A 22,080-nucleotide genomic window follows, 5' to 3' on the forward strand; every position below is an offset into this window, starting at 1 on the left:
TTACATAGGTACCCAACTACTAACTACATAAAATAAGTCATTAGAAAATGAACAAAATTGAATGCTGTCAACATCATTCTATTAGTGCATATGATACTGCAATTGAAGGTACATCAAATGTATCGTATTGTGGTTTTTTGACCCCTTGAACGTGGTAAACAAACGCGCCATCTACTACACTACAGGGCGGCCTTTTTCTCCTCAATTTCTATTTTTTGGAATTTTCTTTAATGTAGACATCAAGTTGAGAATCGATTTTGTCGATAGTATTTTTAACATCTTTTGTAAAGGTTGTCTGAGTCTTTTGTTTAGTTTTGTCTGGTAGTTTATTGTATAATTTCAGTCCCTGGTGTATTAGTCTCGACTGTTCTTGTCTCGTTTTAGAAGGTAGTAAATGATATTTTTCTGATATTCTCGAATTGTGTCCATGTTTACTACAATTTTTTTCAAGTTTTTGTTCTTCGTTTACAATTACATCGGTGGGTAATTTATGAATATATTTTAAGGATTCTGGTTTAAAGAGTTTAGTTACATTTAATTGTTCAGTTTGTTTAAAGAGTTCTTTAGTTGCTGTTATCGTTTTCCTTTTTTGATAAAATGTTTCGTATGGGAGCTTGGACCATCCGAAAACCCAAAAAAGCGCCAGTTTTATTTGGCTTATACAAATTCATTCTGGTACTGTATAAAAAACTACTTGGTCGATTTAGTTTTGGGGTGCGGAAACGGAACAGCAAAACGCTGATTTTGTCGATTTTAGCTGGGCAAAATTAATCTAACGTGCACGTAATCTTGTCTTTTTCGTGCAGTGCCGGAGAGGTATTTGCGAGAAAGTGACTGAAAAACAATGTACAAATACCTATTCATAAAAATTCCCAGACACTGTCTATCCTCTAAGAGTTCTTAGTTCGTACAGGCCCGATTTAAGACTTCTAAATTCATCATCAGGTGTGTCCAAGATTATTAAGCATTCTGCTATAAAACCACATCTCAAAAGCTTCCAACCTGCTCGTACTGAGCACTTTCAAACAAACCGCGCTTACCCTTTACCATTCTTTGCCTTATTTTTAAGTTCAACAAATTACTATTGTCTTGTTATTTTATTTGCGTTCACAGCTAACCACACAACCGGTGTTTTTGCCAGCCCGAGGCTCCATTCCGTGCAATTGGCGGAACATTAGGAACCGGATTAGAGGGTGATCCGCCCCTCTTGTGGTGTAACTAGTACGGTTAATAGGGGGTGAAATAATGTGTCGAGGCCTGCGCCCCCGCCCCGGTTGTGTATAATTTGTGGTGTGATTGTCAACGTTACAATTTTTGGCCCGAGGCACCCCGGCACAAAATGAAATTACAATCTATTTGGTTAGAAAGACATGATAAGAAGGGTCTTTAATTATAAAGAAACGATATATTAATATAAAACATTATTGTGTTTCATTAAAATGTTGGTTATTAAATGTACATAAGAATTTATTGATTTTTCAATGTCTACCGGTTTCGAGACGCGCCTGCCGCTTCAAAAGTAGACAAATGACCAAAAGTCATAAGCGTTGTAAATTCTCTCTCTCTCTCTCTCTCTCTCCGATGGCGCTACAGCTGTCGGTCCTCAGCCACCGTCTTCCAATTTACCACCTGGAGAAACTGCAATGCATCCTTTTTCACTTCATGCTCCCATCTCAGCCTGGGTCTTCCCACTAATCTCTTTCCTCCTGGGTGTCCGCTCATTAATGTTTTAGGGACACGTGAGTCAGGCATTCGCTGTACATGTCCAGCCCATCGTAATCTAAGCATCTTCATATGTGCCGAGATGCTCGAGGCCTGGTGTATATTGTACAATTCTTCGTTATACCGAATGCGCTACTGATTATTCTCTCTCACTGGTCCGCAGATTCTTCTAAGTACTTTTCGTTTAAAAGTGTCCAGCATTTCAGTCATCTTTACTGTCAGTGTTAACGCCTCACAGCCATATGCCAATACAGTACGTATAATTGTTTTGTATATGGTTATTTGGGTTTTATTTATATTTCACTTTTTATATATAATGTTATTTGTACATTGGCGGGCTTATTGCCAAATGGCAATTTCTTAATTTCTTCCAACCAACCAATTTCCTGTGGACGTTACATGATTTGAACACTGGCAGCAAAGAAAAATATGTTTAGTTGACTGCTGTGATTCTTTTTCTGATTTCTGCTGGATTCTCATTATTCTCAGTTATACTGAAGCCCAGGTAGGTGAATTGCTCGACCACTTCGAAGAAGTAGTTATCTTTGTATTCGACACAGCCTCTTGCTCTGTGCGATGGGTTTCTGCTCTGTGTCGTCATTTTTGTTTTATCAACATTGATTTGCAGTCCCACATTCCAAGGGATTAAAGACCTCTTTGATGGCTGTTATTGATCTTCCGACAATGTTGATATCATCCGCATATCCAGCAAGTTGACTACTCTCATAACAAATATTGGAGCTAGTGTCTATCAGAATTCTTCTTATGACATGTTTAAGCACAATATTAAAAAGAGATGGGGCCAGGCCGTCTCCCAATATTCCCTTTTAAAAAATGTTTTTCCTATCTGTTGTAATAAGTGTCAAGATACGCTGCATTTGGAATACCAATATAATGCCCTATGCATCACTGGGTACAGATTGGAAAATTATGAGAAAAAATAGCTTTTTTACGGGAAGAGAGACGATTCAGGAAAAAAGGGATGATAGCATGACGAAATGTTAGGTACGTTAAGGTCTCATTTATTTATTTGTAATCACTTCACAAACACTAAAAGATTCAACACTTCATTAAATAAAAAATAACACTTAAAATCTTTCACCAGTAATGACGAAACAACTTAATAAAATGTTTAATAGGCCCAAATTTAATTTGTAATGCATGAAATTTAATTTAATTTATAATGTATGTATATATGTAGGAAAACGTTTTTGGCGTATATATTGTTGGGCTATATTTAGTTATAAAGGTGCTAAGCTTTCTTTGTTTCTTTGTTGTTCTCAATATGTGTTATTTTCTAAATGTGAATATTATTTATGTCCCGAATTGAGTTGTTGTAACGCCTGAGAATGTAATTCAACGTATTATACTTGTAAATTATTTTGTGTTATATGATTTATAAATAAAATAAAAAAAGTAAATAAATATTTTGTACACTTTTATTTAAATATTAATAATTTATGGTCTCGCAAAGTTAGTAATAATAATAACTACACATATAAAATAAATAGTAACAATAAAATTATAAAGACGACGTATCAATAAATTGTATTAAATTACTCCATTAGAGAGGTAGAAACGTAGAACATAAAATTATAACATGTTATAAATATTTCGTATATTACGTCAAAGATTAGGTTTTTTAATATGTAAATTTGGTAAGTATATTATGTTATTTAGTAAAATAAAATATATGACATACGTTTTACGAGAAAGAAACTTTTATTTATTTTTTATTTGTTAAATACCATAAAATTACCAAAAAATTCAGTAAATTAAATATACCTACATTTTACATGTTCTATAGAAAGAACATTTTTTAAAATTTAATAAATACACTAAAAAATTAATTAAACTATATATAATTAATATATTAGTTCTATTTATTTAGGATGCCGTGTGCGAATAGTCTTATATTTATATGTTTTTTAATAGTCTAAAAATATATATATATATATATATATATATATATATATATACAGATATATAGATTTTTATGTGAATCGGATTATGGTCCCGTGGCTAGCGTCTCGGATTCACGGTTCAAAGATCCGTGATTCGAATACCCCAACTTGATTCCCATTTTCTAATAGGGAGTTATTTACAACTCATTGAAAATGACCCTCAAATTTAAATGTTTGAGTAAATCGTAAGAAATCAAATACTTCTTTTATTAAAAAATATTTTAAAAATTAAAAAATGTATGTACACAGCGTTTCGGAATATTTCCAAAGTTTGATTGAATTGATGTGAAAAATGAATCACTTTGAAGTAGTTTTAACCTTTTCCCTACTGTTCCAAAAATATCCGCGTGTTACGGTGCTGTGTTACACGTACAAAAAATGAGAGATTTTAAATTGAGCATTTTAATAAAACATGAGCGCTTCCAGCGCGGGCAAAAAAACGCCTCTAACAAGAGTCGGATAGCTACTAACTGGCGTTTGGGAGAAGTACTAGAAATTTTGTTGTTTGCGCATGGAACGCGTGCGCGCACGGAAGGTCAGTGGTTTTATAAAAATATTTTTTTATTATTTGTTAAGAAACTATTAAACTGAGAAAAAAATATTTAAAAAGAAAATTATGCATCGTATTATCAGCGCTATGATTTTTAAAAGATTTGTATTTTTAAATGACTGCGTGTGTCATCTCAATTTATTTTCTCCTGCTTCTCGAAGAGTTCTGCTGATTCGACAGTCAATTTACCGTAAACCGGAAATCTATTACAACTCTTATCTTTGGTTGATTCAAAAGAATTAGTGACGTCACGCCAAGTATTTCGTTTTCATTAAAATATTTTAAAATTATTTTTTCATACATTTTCAAGAAACTTCGCTATACAATTTAATGCTCCAATACATTTTTGTGTCCAATTTCCCGTAAGGCTGAACTTCCTCATTAACGGTTCAAACAACAGAAGGTAGTATTGCTTTTGTTCGAACGATGCGTAGTGATGTTCCTCGTGGTGTATACCTCTAACACTACACACTAATACATATTTACAGTTGGACTATTGGAAATCAAGTCCAAATGAAATATCAAATTCCCCTAGCAATACAAATCATTATGGGTAGTAAAAAATATTATTCGAATGCGATGTTAACTGACAGCTCTGTGGAATAAAGAATTGAACGATTACAATACGATTTTGAATGGCGCCGGACCTCCCTAGAACCGTCCAGGGTTGCCAATAGACAAAAAAATAATTACCCGCCTTTTTATCATTCGATGAAAGGAATGTCCAGTTGAATTATGTTGTATAATCGTAGGTAACTACTCATTTACTTATTTATGTATAGAGTGAATGTAAATAAATTGATATCTTTATAACACCGTTTTATAATTGAACGTACTTATGCAAAAAGCAGCCAGCCACAGAAAAGTGAAACTGAGATAATAGAATCTTTGTGAAATGAGTGAATAAACAAATCTACACATCAGTTGAATGTTTTTGACTTTAACAAATGATAAACAATCAATATGTTAGTTTTTTCAACAGACAAACAAGAATCTAATTATATGTTCGACCCGTTTTAATAATTTTTAAAATTCATTAAGATTTTTCTAGTGCTGTGGGTGTTTTCTGCAAATGAAGAAATGCCGTTTTTGTGATGGACACCATTTTCAAAAGGTGATTAAAACATTTTTTGTATGAAAGCGGTCTGGCTGTTTTTAGCAGGACATAGAATTGACCTTGCTCATTTTTATATATCATTTTTTCAAAATTGTGGACTGGCTGATTTCTGCATAACTACGTTCAATTATTAATAATGCTTTTTACAAAACGAAATGATACGTGTATATTGACTTCTAAACAATCAGAACTTAGGTACTGAAAATTAAGTTTTTTTTAAATATAATAAAATCAACTATAAGTCGACTAATCTTTTAAGTTACTAGATTCAACAAATATTTTAAATTAGTTTCTTAATAATACTAGCGATCTAAGATGCGTTCGATGTTTATACATTAATAACTAATAAAAACTGCGACAAACTTACACACAGCCAGCGCAGTTATGCGCATGCTGAAGAAAAAGTCTAATTCTGAACTGCGTAAGTCTGTTGGTTCCTATGAGGCGGTCGCGCCGCGCACGCGCAAATTAAGATCTTACAAGCTCTGTGGAAGCAGTTCTAACAAACCAATCCATGTACCCTTTTCATGCAATGTAAATGTTTTATAACAAATTTAGCACTTACATCGGTTGACACAATGGTATTACAATATTAAACTATAAAAGATTACTCTTTAATGCTGAAATTTCGGCATAAAATTAGTTTTTAGTGTATTTCAACTCGAATTACTGTGCTAGTAGTAGGCATATATTTTACTTAGGTACCTTGTAGCAAGTGACTGCTTTCCTAACGGAAAATTTCACCGCATGCCCCCGGTACCTACTGTTAATTACAGTTACATTGTAATTAAAGCATTTTCTTATCACAGACAAGTTTTTCGAATCATATTTTATTAGTTTATTTATTGTTTTTATAAGTTTTATATTAATGAATGAATTTTTAACAATAATTTGATTTAAATAATTTATATTGTTAATTTGATTTAAATGTGTATTTTATTCATGTTTACATTTACATGTATATAATACGTTGTTATTAACGAATTAATGTTCACAATAATTTCATTATTATTAAAAATAATTTAATTTGTTATTTTATATACGGTTCTGCAGGAGAAGACCGCGAAATAGCAGAGGAACATTCCTCATGGTAAGTTTAAAAAATATCCTTATAAAGTTTTCCAAAAAGCCATTTAAAAAAAATGCAATACAAAAATTTAGTAAATCCTTAATTTCTCGGACAAGCAGTCCCTCCACAAACCCCTACCCCTCTCCTACCCAGCCACTTCTCTTGTCCGCGTCTGGTGCGTATCGCTTCGTCGGTCAAATACAGTTTTACCTCAATTTTTTTTGTATAGGGTTTGCGGAAGGGATGCTAGTCCGAGAATTGAAAGATTTACTACATTTTGAGATTACAAAAAAAAAGTTTTTTTTTAAATGACCTTTTGGAAAAATTTTGATAAGAATTTTTTTAAAGCTACTGTGAGATATGTTCCTCTAAAGTTTCGCGGTCTGGCCCTGAAGAACCGTGTATAAATATGTATTTTATTAGTGTTCACGTGTAATTGATGAAAAATAAGTTAAATAAGTGTCTTTTTAAATTCAAATATTTCTTTATATTATATGTTATTTTTGATTGGTTGTAAACCAAATCAATAAATAAAATAAAATAAGATGTCTGGGCCGCCAGATAACGCCACCGTTTTCTTGAAGTTTACATGTCTTGGACATTGAGGTTGTAATTTTATTTCGCCCACAGCATCACGTCATATTACGGTTGCTAAATAATGGCCCCGCTTTTCTAGGAAACCATAGCTTTATAGTGATATCAGAATGAACCTTTAAAAGTTCGACAGAGAATAAAGGTAAGAAAAACAAATTTCCACGAATTGAAATGCAATATGCAACGCGCTTGTAAACTTGTAAAGATGGTTTTTCTTCTGCCCTTTCTGAGAATAGAACATATGCACATCTGATGTAGGCGATGTTGCTGTAAATGGACACATTGTCCACAAAACAAGGGTGTGACAACCACAATATTTTTATAGGCCGAGTATAGTCGGTAAGATTCCTGCAATGTAAACAAAATGGTCTCTTTTATTTGTAGGTAGTAAAATTTTATTTTATGTTATTTTATTTATTATGGTTCACGGACAATAAACAATACATACGAGATTGGTATGGTAATCACAATTTTTTAAGTTTAGATACTATAAAAAATATTTAAGTATCGTTTTTTATTAAAAAAGGAAAGGATAAAGAATTTAAAAAAAAACATCTGGCAATAGATAACATTCAGTCAGATGCACTGAAATCGCGAATTTACCACTTTCGCCATTAGTAGTAAATTAGTGAGTAAATTACGTTGTAAATTAGGCAAACAAGTAAAAATGTGACAAATGACAACGAATTATATACATATATTTATTTATTTATTTATTTATTTATTTATTCACACTCTTTATCAAAATACAATTCCATATTCACTTTGCCCAGCTAACAAGGGTACATACCCCGTTCCAAGCTAGGCAATTACATTTTTATATATTATAATATTTAACAAATTAATATAGAGCACAGACAAACAAAATATACACTTATTCGGATACACATTTTGATTCATATACATACAGACATACACACATATACACACATGTATATATAAATATACACATATATACACATGTACATACACACACACGTACATACACCCATGCGCATACACATACATACATTCATAAAAAACATAGACAATTTATTTATGCGAAACTTCATGGTAATCATCTATAGATATATTTTTTTTTAATTATTCCTTATTTTTTATATTTTATTTTTGACATCCAGTAAGGTTCTCCAATCCGTGGCATGCATCAACTTTTCTGACTCCCTACGACCAATGTCATGAAAGAGCGAGGTCAACACCTTCCGTAACTTGACAACACTCCCGTCTTTCCACGATTCTACGAGTATATACAGTTTTTTGTTCACTTTGCCTAGCTGTGTGAAACAGTACTTATGATTTTTTTGTTGTTTTACTGTAGAATGTTTTATTATTTAAACTTTCTACTGAATATGCTGTATAATTTTTAGGTTAATTTTTTAAATATAAATCTTGTATTATTTTTAGGTTTTTTTTTTATAAATCTTGGGTATAAGGAAATTAATATGTTAATATTACAAATATGTTTATATTATAAATGTTTGTAAAAGGCAGATTTGCCGTTTATGTTTAAAAAAATAAAAATGAAATAAATAAATATGGAGAACATTTTAGAAAAAGGAATATGGAAGTCTAGGCATTTACAGGGCTCATGACCTGACATTGGCCGTTTTAAGTGGCCACTTAAACCAGCCATGAAAGTAATGGTGATCATACGTCAACTATATCACCTAAAAGAAAACTGGCCCTTAAGAAATAATTTTCGAAATACTGTTTTCCAAATCGAGAATCATCAAGTAATTTGTTTATTATGCAAGCTTACTCCACGAATAAAAAAACACGACTGGATTTAAAATGTTCACAATGTAGTATAATTATTTAAATGAAGAAATAAGCTGGGATAATCGGCTAGTTTCATGACTCACTGCTGGCGCTGGGCGCGTTTTATAAATATTTTTATTTATATTTGGAGAAAAATACAAACGGTGGCAATAGTTTATAAGAAATAATAATCATTTGTTTGTTTTTCTGTAAGTAAAGTTATTATGGATAGTCAGATTATAATAATAAGCTGCCCATAATCGCGTATTATTCAATTAAAATCTAAAACCTACTTTCACTATCTATTAAAACAATTAGTAACGAGACAATGTTCAAAAGGCTATAAAAAATGGATAGTGGAGCTAGGTAGAAGAAAAATGGATTGTCTCATTCGCCCAAACCAATATTAAATCAACTGCTCCACAAGTGAATAGCTTATGTTAGGTTTTTGTTATTTCATTGTGCGTTTTGTAATATAAATAATATAGATGTATATAAATTAATTATAAACATAAATACGTTGTACTTAAAACTGTCTGAACACTTTGTTAATTATCTCTGTTTATTGAGTTAGTCTTCTTTGTTTATTCTCAAATGTAAAAATATTTATTACATTTTTTTAAAAGCACTCGTATATTGTTAAGTGTGCTCGGCACAAGTAACCCCCAGTCAGGTCACATTATTTTTATTATTATTTATAGTTTGTAAGATAAAAAATACGAATAAATAAATAGGCAATTTGCCCCTGGTATCGAGGCAGTTAATCAAAATAATCCAAATATTGTATGAACTTTGGTGCCATCATCAACTATTAAATCAATTTTTAACAGTCTGTGTCTCATCATCATTATCAAATAAAAAATGGCTAAGTTCTATATGTGTAATTACCGTAAACAGTAAACAGTTTTATTCCCCTTCTTTTCTCCATCGTCGCACGTCGCATCTCAGATATTGTCAAATGTAAAATACCAACTAATATCGAATGAAATGTAAATATGAACTGAGTAAATACAAGGGTTGCCGTTATTGTCGTTCTATTTGTAACCACCCTCTCCCTCCCATCTTCTATAACTCGGTACATCAGCAATATTTCTCCTACCCTCCGACCCACGCCCACGTTGGGAGGTTATCCTGAAATAATTATTCATGTAATATTTGACATAAATAATAATGTTCTGTGTGTGAAATAGAACCAGACGACTGATATCGACTCGACTTCGTTTCTGCACCCACCAAAAGTCGCATTCCATATAAAAATGGGTTATTTCAGTTGTGTCACTTTATTTCCAAGGAGCGATGTAGTTATTGATAGAATGGAGAAGATGAATGATTAGATTACGCATTTGAACGAAATAAGTAAACAAATATTTTAAGCTTTTTTTTGCTGTCCATTCACTCTACATATCGAAACCAACACAGCACTTAACCCTAAAATACCTACATGTTTTTTTTGTATTACATTAAAATAAAGGTTTCATAGTCTTTTTTACGATGTAGATTTGGAGGAAAATAATGAATCAAATCCTAACGTCATAAGAAGTATAATATTTTTTTTAAAACGCATGATGTTTTTTTTTTGAAATTTTTTTTTTAACCCTTACGGATTAATACATTTTGCAAAACAAATACATTATTTTTTATTCATATTCTGTTGTTGAAAATAATATTTTTTACATCATTTGTAAAGGTTGTCTGAGTCTTTTGTTTAGTTTTGTCTGGTAGTTTATTGTATAATTTCAGTCCATGGTTTATTAGTCTCGACTGTCCTTGTCTCGTTTTATGTCCATGTTTACTAAAAAAAATTTCAAGCTTTAGTTCTTCATCTACAATTACATCTGTGGCTAATTTATGAATAAATTTTAAGGATTCTAGTTTAAAGAGTTCGGTTATATTTAATTGCTTAGTTTGTTTAAAGAGTTCTTTAGTTGCTGTTAGATAGGGGATAGGTCATACAATAATTCAGTATTGCTTTATTGAATTTGATATTTTTTACATAAAGTAAATATATGTATAAACACTGCTGTTTTTGCTCCACATTTTGGTGCCTTTGAAAATATTATAAATTACTGAGAAATTTGAATATAAGACTTTGCTAAACTCCAGAAATTACGGACACGAGCAGTCAAAATTTCAAGTGACATAAATCATAGACAAAGCGTGGATTTTATTTTTCTTTTCTCTCAATCTGATCAATTGGAATCTCTAAGATCAATCAAATCACTCCTACTTCGGGAATTACACTGGCTACGTTTTTCACATAGGGTGGAATACCAACTCTGTTAGCTTATGTATAAGTCACTGCACAACTCTGCTCCAGAATATTTATTTATTTATTTTGTTCATTAACGCCCAAAAGGCATTTAGAAAAAATAAAAATGAAATACATGCTAGCATACTAATTAATAAACAGAATATACAGAAAAAAATTGAGAAATTAGTTAAAAATTATATGATAAAAAGTTTTACAAAGTAAAAAAAAACAATAATAACAAAGGTATGCAAGAAAAAACAGTAAGCATATAAACAAAAAATGCTAAGATGCTAAAATGCTTATGAAATAAATTCTGTAAAGCAAACAATAAATAAAGTGTTACGGTAAGCAAGAAAGACATTTTTAAGTTAAATTAATAAACAAGCAAGCATATATTATCACGAAAAAATAAGAAATAAAAATATGTATCTATGAAATGCGTATTTGCCAATACTACAATGCAATTAGATATAATAGTAAAAAATAAAAAAACAAGTATAAGGGAATTCTGCATTCCAGATGAACTAGCTGACATACGTCTTAAGCTTAGATCTCAGCTACATCTACGTCGAAAGGAAAAGCTTTTATCCCTCTACGCAAACAGCGCACTAAATTCGGCAAACGCGCATTTGCGGTCGCAGGCCCTGCGGCATGGAATGCTCTCCCAGCAGAGGTCCGAAACTGTGAGAGTGAAGTGATGCTTCTGAAGAAACTTAACCCACTTGATCTCTAAATCATTAGAATAAATCCTTAGCATGTGGTGACAAAGTACATTGTTTTTTAAAATTAAAAAAGTTAAGATTAAACTTATAATATTAGTAATCAAACACTGATTTGAGTCTACTGAACACTTTATTTTATTTTTACAAATATAATAAATATAAAAACAAAAATTTCGTGACGATTGTTTCGCCTTGTTAGGGCATTTTCAAACGAAGGCGAAATGTTAAAAATAAAATAAAGTGTTCAGTAGACTCAAATCAGTGTTTGATTTCTAATATTATAAGTTCAAATATGAAGTTCTACAAAATAAGCACCAAATCAATCAACAGTTAAAATGAAATTTATACCTTTATATGATCAATTTGTAAAGCGCCCTTGAGGTATTATATTACAAAAATGGCGCTATATAAGTAATCCATAATAATAATAATAATCCAAAAATGAACTCTCTCAATTATTATGAGACTTAAAAAATACTCCACTATTTATGATTTTAAATAATTATACGTCGCGTCGTTTGCCTACTGCGATTAAAATGAAAAAATACAGCAATATTTCCAACCAAAATACGGTCGTTATTTTTTTCTCAGAAAAGAATTTTAAGTCTTTTCTAGTCCAGGAAAAGTCTACCTCAGTATCGGTGTATTATTGTACGAGAAAGGGGCTGAGAATGCATTTTGTCGAACAAATATTGACTCCTGTCTTGTCGCTTGGACACGCACCAAATATGTTGGGAGCTTTACGAATAACAAAATAAACATTGGACACAATCAGTGGGGAATTGGGATGCTGTCATATAAAGTATGGATATTTCTGGAATCTCGATCTGAGGAGGGTCCGCGGTCGAAAATCTTTAGTCAAATTTCAAAAATAAAAAAACAACGCATCACGCAAATCCAAACGACACGATATAATACTAGTCTCCAAACGAACAAGATTTTCAGCCGGAACCGAATTTCGGCTTCTGTTCTAGTTTCGGACGAAATTTTAAATAAGTTGAAAGTCACTCCAATTTTTTAAATTTTTGTCTTAAAATAGTACAAACATAATAAATGAATGTCCTAATGTTAACTTAAATCTAATTATTATCAAAACATATACTAATTATTTACATTTCGTGTACGTACACTTAAAAAACTAACTGTATTACAAAATAAAGCCTTTAGAATCATTTTGAAAAAAAAAACAGATACACGAGGGTAAAGTCGATGGTAAATGAAATGAAATTATTAACATATAAACAAAGAATATTTTACAATACGATGATATTTGTTCATAAAATTATAAACTCTAATAAAAAAACAGAATTTTGGAAAAAAATTGATCGGAACCAGCATGAACACGATCACAATACTAGAGAAAAGAACAAAATTAGACTTCCATTTAGGAAAAAGGCAAAGTCACAAAATTCAATTTTATTTAAAGCAGTTAAAAAGTATTACGAAATGGAAAAAAATATTTATGAAGAAAAAAACATATCAAAATTTAAAATAATGGTCAAGACATATGTGATAAACAATTTATAAATTAAATATATTTGCAATGTTATTATTAGAACACACATAACAATATGTATGAAATGTGTGCCCTACTTTAAGATTTAAATAAATAAATAAAAAAATGTAATTTATTTGCTACTTAAAAAGAAAACTTCTATAAAGCTAACACGAATAAGATTACTTTTTAAAAACTAACTTATCTGCTAAACACATGTTTTTTTAACTGACATTTAAATAAAATAACGTTTTTTTGCTCTCTTATTTCTAATGGTATTTCCTTATAATATAACTGTACAGCTCGGTGCATCAACGAGTTCCGTGTATTTGTTTTCCTACGAAATGGTATATATATATAGTTGGATAATTTATATAGCGCCATTTTTGTGAAAATCACCTCAAGGGCGCTGTACAATTAATAAATATCCAAGTACGTCTTGCAGCTACAGAGCGCATGGACGGTTGGGATTCTAGTTCCTCGTTTTCAATTAAGATTAATCAAAAATTATAACAGATAGGAGCTAGACTACAGGACGTCTTGCAGCTACAGAGCGCATAGACAGTTAGAAATTTAGCCACATTTACACATTTTAAAAATTGACAAATAAATTTAGTGTATTAAAAAATAATATTAATATGAATAATAAAAAGGAGTAAGATTACAACACGTCTTGCAGCTACTAAGCGCAGAGACGATTGGAATTCTAGACCCCATTTACAAAATTTAGGTTTTTTAAGTTGATATATGAAAGCTAGATAACTAATCATCGTGCAGCTACAAAGCGCATGGACGAGAGGAATTCCAGCAAAGTTAAAACAATATCAATAAATTTATAAAAAATAGAGTATAGTAGTAAATTGGTCAAGTGTTCATGCCAAGAAGTAAGCAATAAAAAACTAAATAAACAAAACACTGTTTTAACCCCATGGTTAACAAAGGGAGATAGATGTCCGAAGAGAAGCTTTTGTAGACAGTAGGTAGATACCGTCGCCATGTGGCCCGCTGGCTGGTAGATAGTTTCTGGAAACGCACGGTAGTCTTACTTCATGTTTATTTCTTGTTTTATATACATGTTCACATTGATTAGATAAAACCTTATGAGTCAACTCATTTGAGGTATAACCATTGATCATTTTATGAACAAAAAACATTACATTAAAATATATTAGTTGATATACTGTCATAATTTTTGCTTGTTTCAGCATCAACTTTATTCTAGTGTATTTATTTTTTCTCAAAATTACTCTCATACAGAACACTAAGTTTATTTTTTTCCCCTTCAGTTGCCAAAAACAAAAACAGTAAAACAAGTTTATTTTTTCCCCTTCAGTTGCCAAAAACAAAATACTACTACAATAATTTATATGAGGCACAATTATGGAGTTATAAATCATCCTGCGCGAATCTGTAGTTAGATATCTTCTGATTCTTCCCATAAGAGAAACGTGCTAAGCATTTGAGCGATCACAATGAACAATAATGAACATGCTTATGCTATCGCAGTCATAAGTCAACGCGAGTGTAATCTCTAAGTCAACGCACGTGTCGGTTTGTTTTTTGTTTTCCTCGTAAATAAATACAGTTCATTGGCGAAAAACCGGCGTTTTCTTTAAAAAATAATACAATATATTGCATTTGCAAAAAAGTAAGGAGTACCTAATACAAAAAAGTTAAAATTAAATTACAATTACTATGGCGACTTCTTTTCTTGACATTCGGCTTGCCAACAGCCGCCGCCGGCTAAATGCAATACATAGCATGACTAATAATAAATAAATAAATAAAAATAGCAGTTTTGGAATATCTTTTATATTTACACCAGTAAAATTCAAATATGTGATTGCGCAGCAGGATTATTCGTCGCGAAACGTAAATATACTGACATTTAATATTTGGTGTTCACGGATACTGCATTGTGATCGCGAATACGATAATCAACCATGGAGAGAAATTGTTATTACGTCGCTTATTAGCACGTCGATAGTTATTTGTGATAAAGCTACTGGACTTCCATAATACCTTCTCTAAAATGGCTATGTCCCTATGTGTATTTTGGATGAATAGCCGTGCTATTGGTTTTGCAGTATCCCGGCTCATGGGCTCGTCTTCGGCGAGCATGAACCACGCCATGAACAACATGCCCGGCCTGGCAGCGTGTTCTGTAGCTGACTCCAAGCCCATGCAGTTTCCTCTGGCCCAGAGACGAAAGAGGAGAGTCCTCTTCACGCAGGCGCAGGTGAGTTTGTACAAGCTCTTTTCTCTGAGACCTGAATGAAATCTGTGCCTCGATTATGAACGCTATCTTCATCTGTATATATCGACGGTATACTTAACTTCTGTACTATCTGTATCTTCCTCGGTATGTTCTCTCTACTTGTCATGTCGACATCATATTTATGATCGAAACAAACCAATGAATGACCGCAAAAAATTAGTCCTCGTTTCTTACGTCATTGACATTTAAAATAGTTTTCATTTATATTTTAAATAGGGATATTGAATCTTACAAGATTCAATATCATAAATACCTACAGTCCATTCAAATCTTTAATAAACTCTGCTTACCTATATATGTGTGTCGTTTTTGAATAAAATATTCTAGTGTGCCTACTGACAAACGAAATGTGTATATTTACTTGGTTCACCGGCAGGCACTAATTATTAACCTAGGGTTCAAACGCACTTAGGTACACACCTTATAAAAATCGGTTGTAATAACAGTCGGTCGTTTAAAATTGCTTATTATTTTCTAAAAATAATAATCGTTGGTCACGATCTATCTAAATTATGTTAATTAAAACTTAAAACGCACACAAATAGGATGTAAACATTTTTATGGACGTCAGAAAAGAAAAGTAAATGTTCAAAGTAAACACTTCTCGGACACGGCCAGCAGCGGGGGACAGGTGACAGGCGCATGTGTACGCCATCTTGAAATAAACGTCAAAATAAATACGTGAAGGAAACGTCAGATGAAGCTAGCGTGAAATAGAGTCACCACGTTATGCAACTAGCTACGCAATAGCGTGGTAAATTGAATAAAAAATTTCGAGAGGTGTCTTGACTGAACACCAATAATAATAAATATTTTTATTTCAACAAAGAAATTAAAATTCTTCTTCTTCTTTTCCACATCCGCTCCTAAGTTGAGCATGTGGACATCACTAGTTGCCTCCAGAAGACGCTATCGCCAGCCAGCATTCTTGCCTCCTCCCACGTCAATCCAGCGCCCCTTAGTTCCGCCGAATAAAGTCGAAAGATCGTCATCGACGGCCTTCCAGAACGGCGTGAGCCCGCAGCTTTAAAGACGACGCAACTTGGGTTTTGGTTCTCTTGAGGCATGCGCAGCACGTGTCTAAGCCAGGTCCACCGCGGCATCCTCAAGACGCTCGTTACGCTCGGCTGCTGCGTCCGTTCTCAGACTTCAATGTTAGTAATAAAATCGAACCACCTAATATTCTTCTCAAGCACTTACTCACAAAATTTAGAAGTTTGGTGTTTTGAACTTTGATAAGGTGCCAAGATTCGCACCCATATAGGAGTGATGGCATTATACAAGAGTTGAATAATCGGTATTTCGTTTTGACCGAGTATAGACTAGAGTTCCAGACAACACGCGTCATGTTAAAAGTTGCTCCAGCAATTCCTAGGCGAGTTGCGAGCTCTTTGTGGATGCTTCCATCATCAGCTGTGTGGACTCTCAAGTATTGAAAGCTGTCAACTTTCTCGATCCTCTGTCCATTATTATAGAGGCTGATCAGGGTCAGAGCAGGATTTGCTGCACGAGTCTTTTTTGTGTTACCCAGATGTTAAGGAAAAGGCGGACTGTAATGGGAAAACGAATTTCATTCAGTTTTGTAAGAGGTTGGGAGTATTTGAATAAAGGATAGGAACATGGAATGGACACCTTCCTTTAATATGATATGAATGTTCTTCAGTTTCGGGCACTGGATGATAAAAAGCACTATGATATATGTAATTATTTATGATAAATATAGAAGGACGCGTGACGATTCAGAAACTTTTATGCAATGTGATGTTATGTCAAAAATGTTGTGTGTTTTGTTCCAAATACAAATCTTCTAATTTGGAATTTCTTCTATCTTGATGTCAGGTAGATACCATAAGGATGAGAAATAAAGGTAATCGGCCAGGAATAATATCGAAAAATGCTGTTATTTACTAAACACCAGACGAGTTAAGTTGAGTATTTTTATTATAGTTGCAAGATATTTGTATAAAGTATTTGTTTTATGCAAGGCTTTATCGAATATGTGGAAGAATGACTAGACAGGTGCCACCGTTTTGTAGCAACAATTCACGGACAGTGTATACTTGTAATGCTGTATGAAATAGACTTCATGAACTCGGCAATAGTTATTCCCACGTATCTGATATATTTAGTGTAGGGTATTGTTCCTATAGAACAAACCCTTTGAACTTTTTCAAAGATGGTGAATGGTAATTATATATATTTATTCATGCATTTCATAATATATACAGTTTTTTGTTCACTTTGCCCAGCTGTATGAAACAGTACTTATGATTTTCTTGTTGTATTACTGTAGAATGTTTTATTATTTAAACTTTCTACTGAATATGCTATATAATTTTTAGGTTAATTTTTTTAATATAAATCTTGTATAATTTTTAGGTTTACTTATTTTTTTATAAAACTTGGGTATAAGGAAATTTACGTAAAAAAAAAAACAACATATAAATAGCCAAATATGTTAGTATTATAAATGTTTGTAAAAGCCAGATTTGTTGTTTATGTTAATAAAATAAAAATAAAATATTTATCTTGAAATTGTATTCAGTAGACTTTAACTTTCTTCCTCCGAAGACAACAATAGTAAAAATAAAAGCGAAATCAGAATTAATAAAATAACACTTAAAAATATTACATTAACAAAAAAATAAATTAGTCGTAAATGTTTGAAAGAAAAAGAGCTTAATACCACCATTAAATAACTTAGCCTGCTTGATCATTCCTGTAATTAACCGAACAGTTTCTCTTCGTGTAACATTACAGTTCAGAAGCTTAGCTAGGTTATAGTCTTAGTCTAGCTTAGCTAGGTTATTGTCGCAGCTATCCGAGTGTTTAGTTTGCATTCAAGCTCCCATCTCGGCCTATCTAACATTGGACAGTATATTAGAAGATATTCTACAGTCTGCTCAGTGATGCCATCACATGGGCAGCAACTATCGTCTCGCAGACCGAAGCAATGCAGATATTCCCTCATTCATCCATGCCCCGAGAGAGTCTGAGTTAGTTCGTATGTGGGCGTTTCATGCTTCCAAAATGTTTTGGCCTCGTCTGTACTTCTCAAAAGTTTCTCGATCCACTTATTGGCAATTTAAGTGGCTTTAGTTGCGAACATAAAACTGTATCGAATATTATCTGCGCAATGATTTTTTTTAAAGTTTTCTGATTTTGAAATTACTCTAGTGATGTCTCGAATTCTCTACGGTGAGTTGTCCTGATTGGTGGGTTGGCTTCTAGGTAACCGGAAATGTACCACTACACTCTGTCATTGTTAGATTTCGGAAAACTAGTGACGTCGTTCAAACTAGTTGATTTTTATCGAAATCAGTTTTATTTATTTTTTAATACATTTTTAAGGAGCTTCGCCGTACAATAAAATGCTGTTATTTTTACAGCGCATGAAAAAATGTTTTTTATATCCAATTTCTCGTTGCACTGAACTTCCTGATTGTGCAGATAGCACAACAGAATATTTTGAGTTTGTCAAAACGTTTGCCGACAAAAGACTGAATTTCACCCTCCAGCGAGTTATTGAAGATTAACAAATTACAGCACAGATGAAGAGCATTTAAAAGTGGTCACTTAAACCAGTTAATGACAGGTCATAAGTCTCGTTAATGCGTAGACTTACATATTTCCTTCTTTAAAATATTCTCTATCTCTGTTGTAATTTGTTTACCAGTATTTTGTGCGCAAACATTTGATAAACTTTAAATAATGTTTTTAAACGAACTAGTCAAAGAAAAAGTATAAAATTGTAAAATTGCGTTCAGGCGTTTTCTAACATGTAAAATAATTCAATCGGATAAATATTTTCGCAATAATAAAAGTTTCTACTATTTACTTCACAATAATCAACAGATCTAAGAATTGAAGAGATGTGGATGTTCAAACGTAAGGCAAAATGGTAAATGTTGTGAATACAATGGCCACGTAAACCAGCTAATGACAGGTCATGAGCCCGGAAAACGAAATGTCTACTTTTATATTTCCTTTTCTAAAATGTTCTTCAACTCTGTTGTAATCTGTTAATATATAATAATATTTCATCTGGTTCTATTTTTTAAATATGATGCGAACCCTAATATAAAAAGAGACAGAGGTAATTTTACTGAAGGAAAACTGCACGTCTAGGCATTTACTCGGCGTATGACCTATTTGGCTCGTCAATGGTAAAAAATTGGTTTTGTTAGATGGCAACTCAAACACGAACTTTTGGACTGTCACCGCTCTGTGTAAATTGAGCCGAAGGAATAAAAAGAGCGGGAAAGCCAGAAGCTTATGTCAATCTTGAATAATTTCAGTGTGTACACACTAATAATTTCAAATGCTTTTTTAACCGGTGAAAATATTTGCTTTTCTTTTATGATAATATTTTTCTATGGCATCACTGCGGAGCGTAAAACCTTCGTATTAAAAATTAGAATCTCATTTACATGTTATCGGTTTTTGTAAATAATATTTTTAATGAAATAAAAACCCGATTTCACCGACAACTTTGTTCATAATTTCCGTACCTAATGGTACATAGACCGCTGCATTTGTATCGAAGCATCTGATTTATTTGACGGATTAAAATACAATGGCGTATTATTAAATATACACATTACTAGCGCAAATCAAAGGGCATTTCATGGATATGAGGGAAATATCACGTACTACGAATACCGATAAAAATACATTTATTATTTATTTATTTATTTGACGGACTTATGCAGTCCATTTTAAAACTGGTAAATACAATTTCTTATAATAAATACAGACACTTATAAAATAAATTACAACTAAATAAAATTAAAGCTAGGACAAAAAAAAACAAATTATTACTACCTTAAGATAAGATCTGGTCTATCTTAGTGATTTTTCAAATCTGTAAAGAAATGAATTTAGAATAATTAATTGTATTTCCAAAATTAATATGAATATTACATATATTTATTTTTATTTTTGTACCACAACAGTTATTACAGAATTACATCACAGAACACCCAGACTTGCGAAAAATCACATCAGAATTTTTTTTTGTGTTCTCACCGGGAATCGAACCCGGAAAATTCCGTGTGTGAGTCAAGAGTCTTGACCACTACACCACGGAGGCCGCCATAATATTGTGGAGAAATGATTTCATATGTAACTATAAAAAATATTTTTTTTTTAAATGAGTAACTAGAAAAACGCGACATGTATGGAATTAATAGTTGTGATGTCAAGATTCATGACGATGTTCCAAAAAAAAATTAATGGTCACACTTTTAAAAATTAACATAAATCGTGACGTATTACATAATAATTAAAATAATTTTAATAGAATTAACTACTTAGAACTACGTCGCCAGTTCATCCGAATCAACCAATGATAGAGTGTTGTGATAGATTTCTGGTTTCCGGGAAGCTTACTCACTAATCAGCGCACTCACTGACAAGAACTTAGGACGTCACGGACAGAGTAATTTAAAAAATAACAAATTACAACAGGGATGGACAACATTTTAGAGAAGGGTATATCTAGGCATTTAAAGGGCTTACGACCTGTCATTGACTGGTTTAAGTAGTCACTTTACACACTGCGTAACATTTACCATTTCGTCTATGTTTAAACATCAATATTTCTTTAACTTCACTAAAATCAACAGATGGAAGAATTGAAGAAATATAGATTTTCAAACATAGGCAAAATGGTGAATGTTACACAGTGTGTAAAGTGGCCTTTTAAATCAACCAATGACAGGTCATAAGCCCTGTAGATGCCTAGACTTCTATATTACCTTCTCTAAAATGTTCTTCATCTCTGTTGTAATATGTAAATGTTAACAGCTCCCCGGGGACAGTCTAACGATAGTCAAACTGTCAAATATGAATACCATTTCAGGCGGGATTACGTATTGCAACATAGCGGACAAAAAGAGACGCCATAGAGAAGATTGCCAGCAATTCGAAAACAAAAACTAGACATAATTATTTGATTTATTATGGGAAAAATAAAATCGCAATGTGAGTGCTCGTTTGAACATACATACGCATACGGTTTCAAGGGGGTTGATATTGGTCGGGTGGGATGTATCGACACTTCGTTGACTTCAGGGCCTCGATTATGATGGGAAGATAAAGACGTCATATCTTCACCTTGACGGTATAATTGAAATTAATTCTCTCTAGCGATTACGAAGATACACTACCGACCCCCCAACTTCAAGTTTTGGATAGGTACATCGATATGAAACAAGGGGAAGCGTACGTCGCGGTACACATATCTACGCACTGAAATGACATAGCTTCAGAATGACGTGGTAGTTGCAGATAAAAGTCTCCCGACCAACTACTAAGACACACTACCAATCCCCCCCACCAACAAGTTTTTTATGTAAGTACATTGGTTTATACCTTAATTTACTTAAATTTTTCATTGTTTTGAGGTTGGCACTTTTTTTCTTAAAATCCTATTCAAAATATAAGAGAGAAATAAATTTTAAAAAAATAACTGTAAGTTTCCGAAACGAGTGGCTAGATGCAAAAAATATAGTCGCTAGATTCTGCCCTATAAACATATAAGAGATCTAGGCGTAAGA

General features: G+C 32.4%; 1 protein-coding gene across 2 annotated transcripts in view; it reads left to right on the forward strand.

Moving 5' to 3' along the window:
- LOC148272446 (thyroid transcription factor 1-like) overlaps nt 1-22,080 on the forward strand; it is a 111,597-nt gene that overhangs the window by 17,036 nt on the left and 72,481 nt on the right. For both annotated transcript variants that reach the window (XM_088240036.1, XM_088240037.1), the window contains one exon: nt 15,330-15,481. In XM_088240036.1, the coding sequence (XP_088096162.1) occupies nt 15,330-15,481 (152 nt within the window). The remainder of the gene's footprint in view (nt 1-15,329; nt 15,482-22,080) is intronic.

This window comes from Micrasema longulum, unplaced genomic scaffold (assembly GCF_059751315.1).
Source record: "Micrasema longulum isolate JH-2025_06_02 unplaced genomic scaffold, ASM5975131v1 h1tg002333l, whole genome shotgun sequence".
Lineage (NCBI taxonomy): Eukaryota > Metazoa > Arthropoda > Insecta > Trichoptera > Brachycentridae > Micrasema > Micrasema longulum.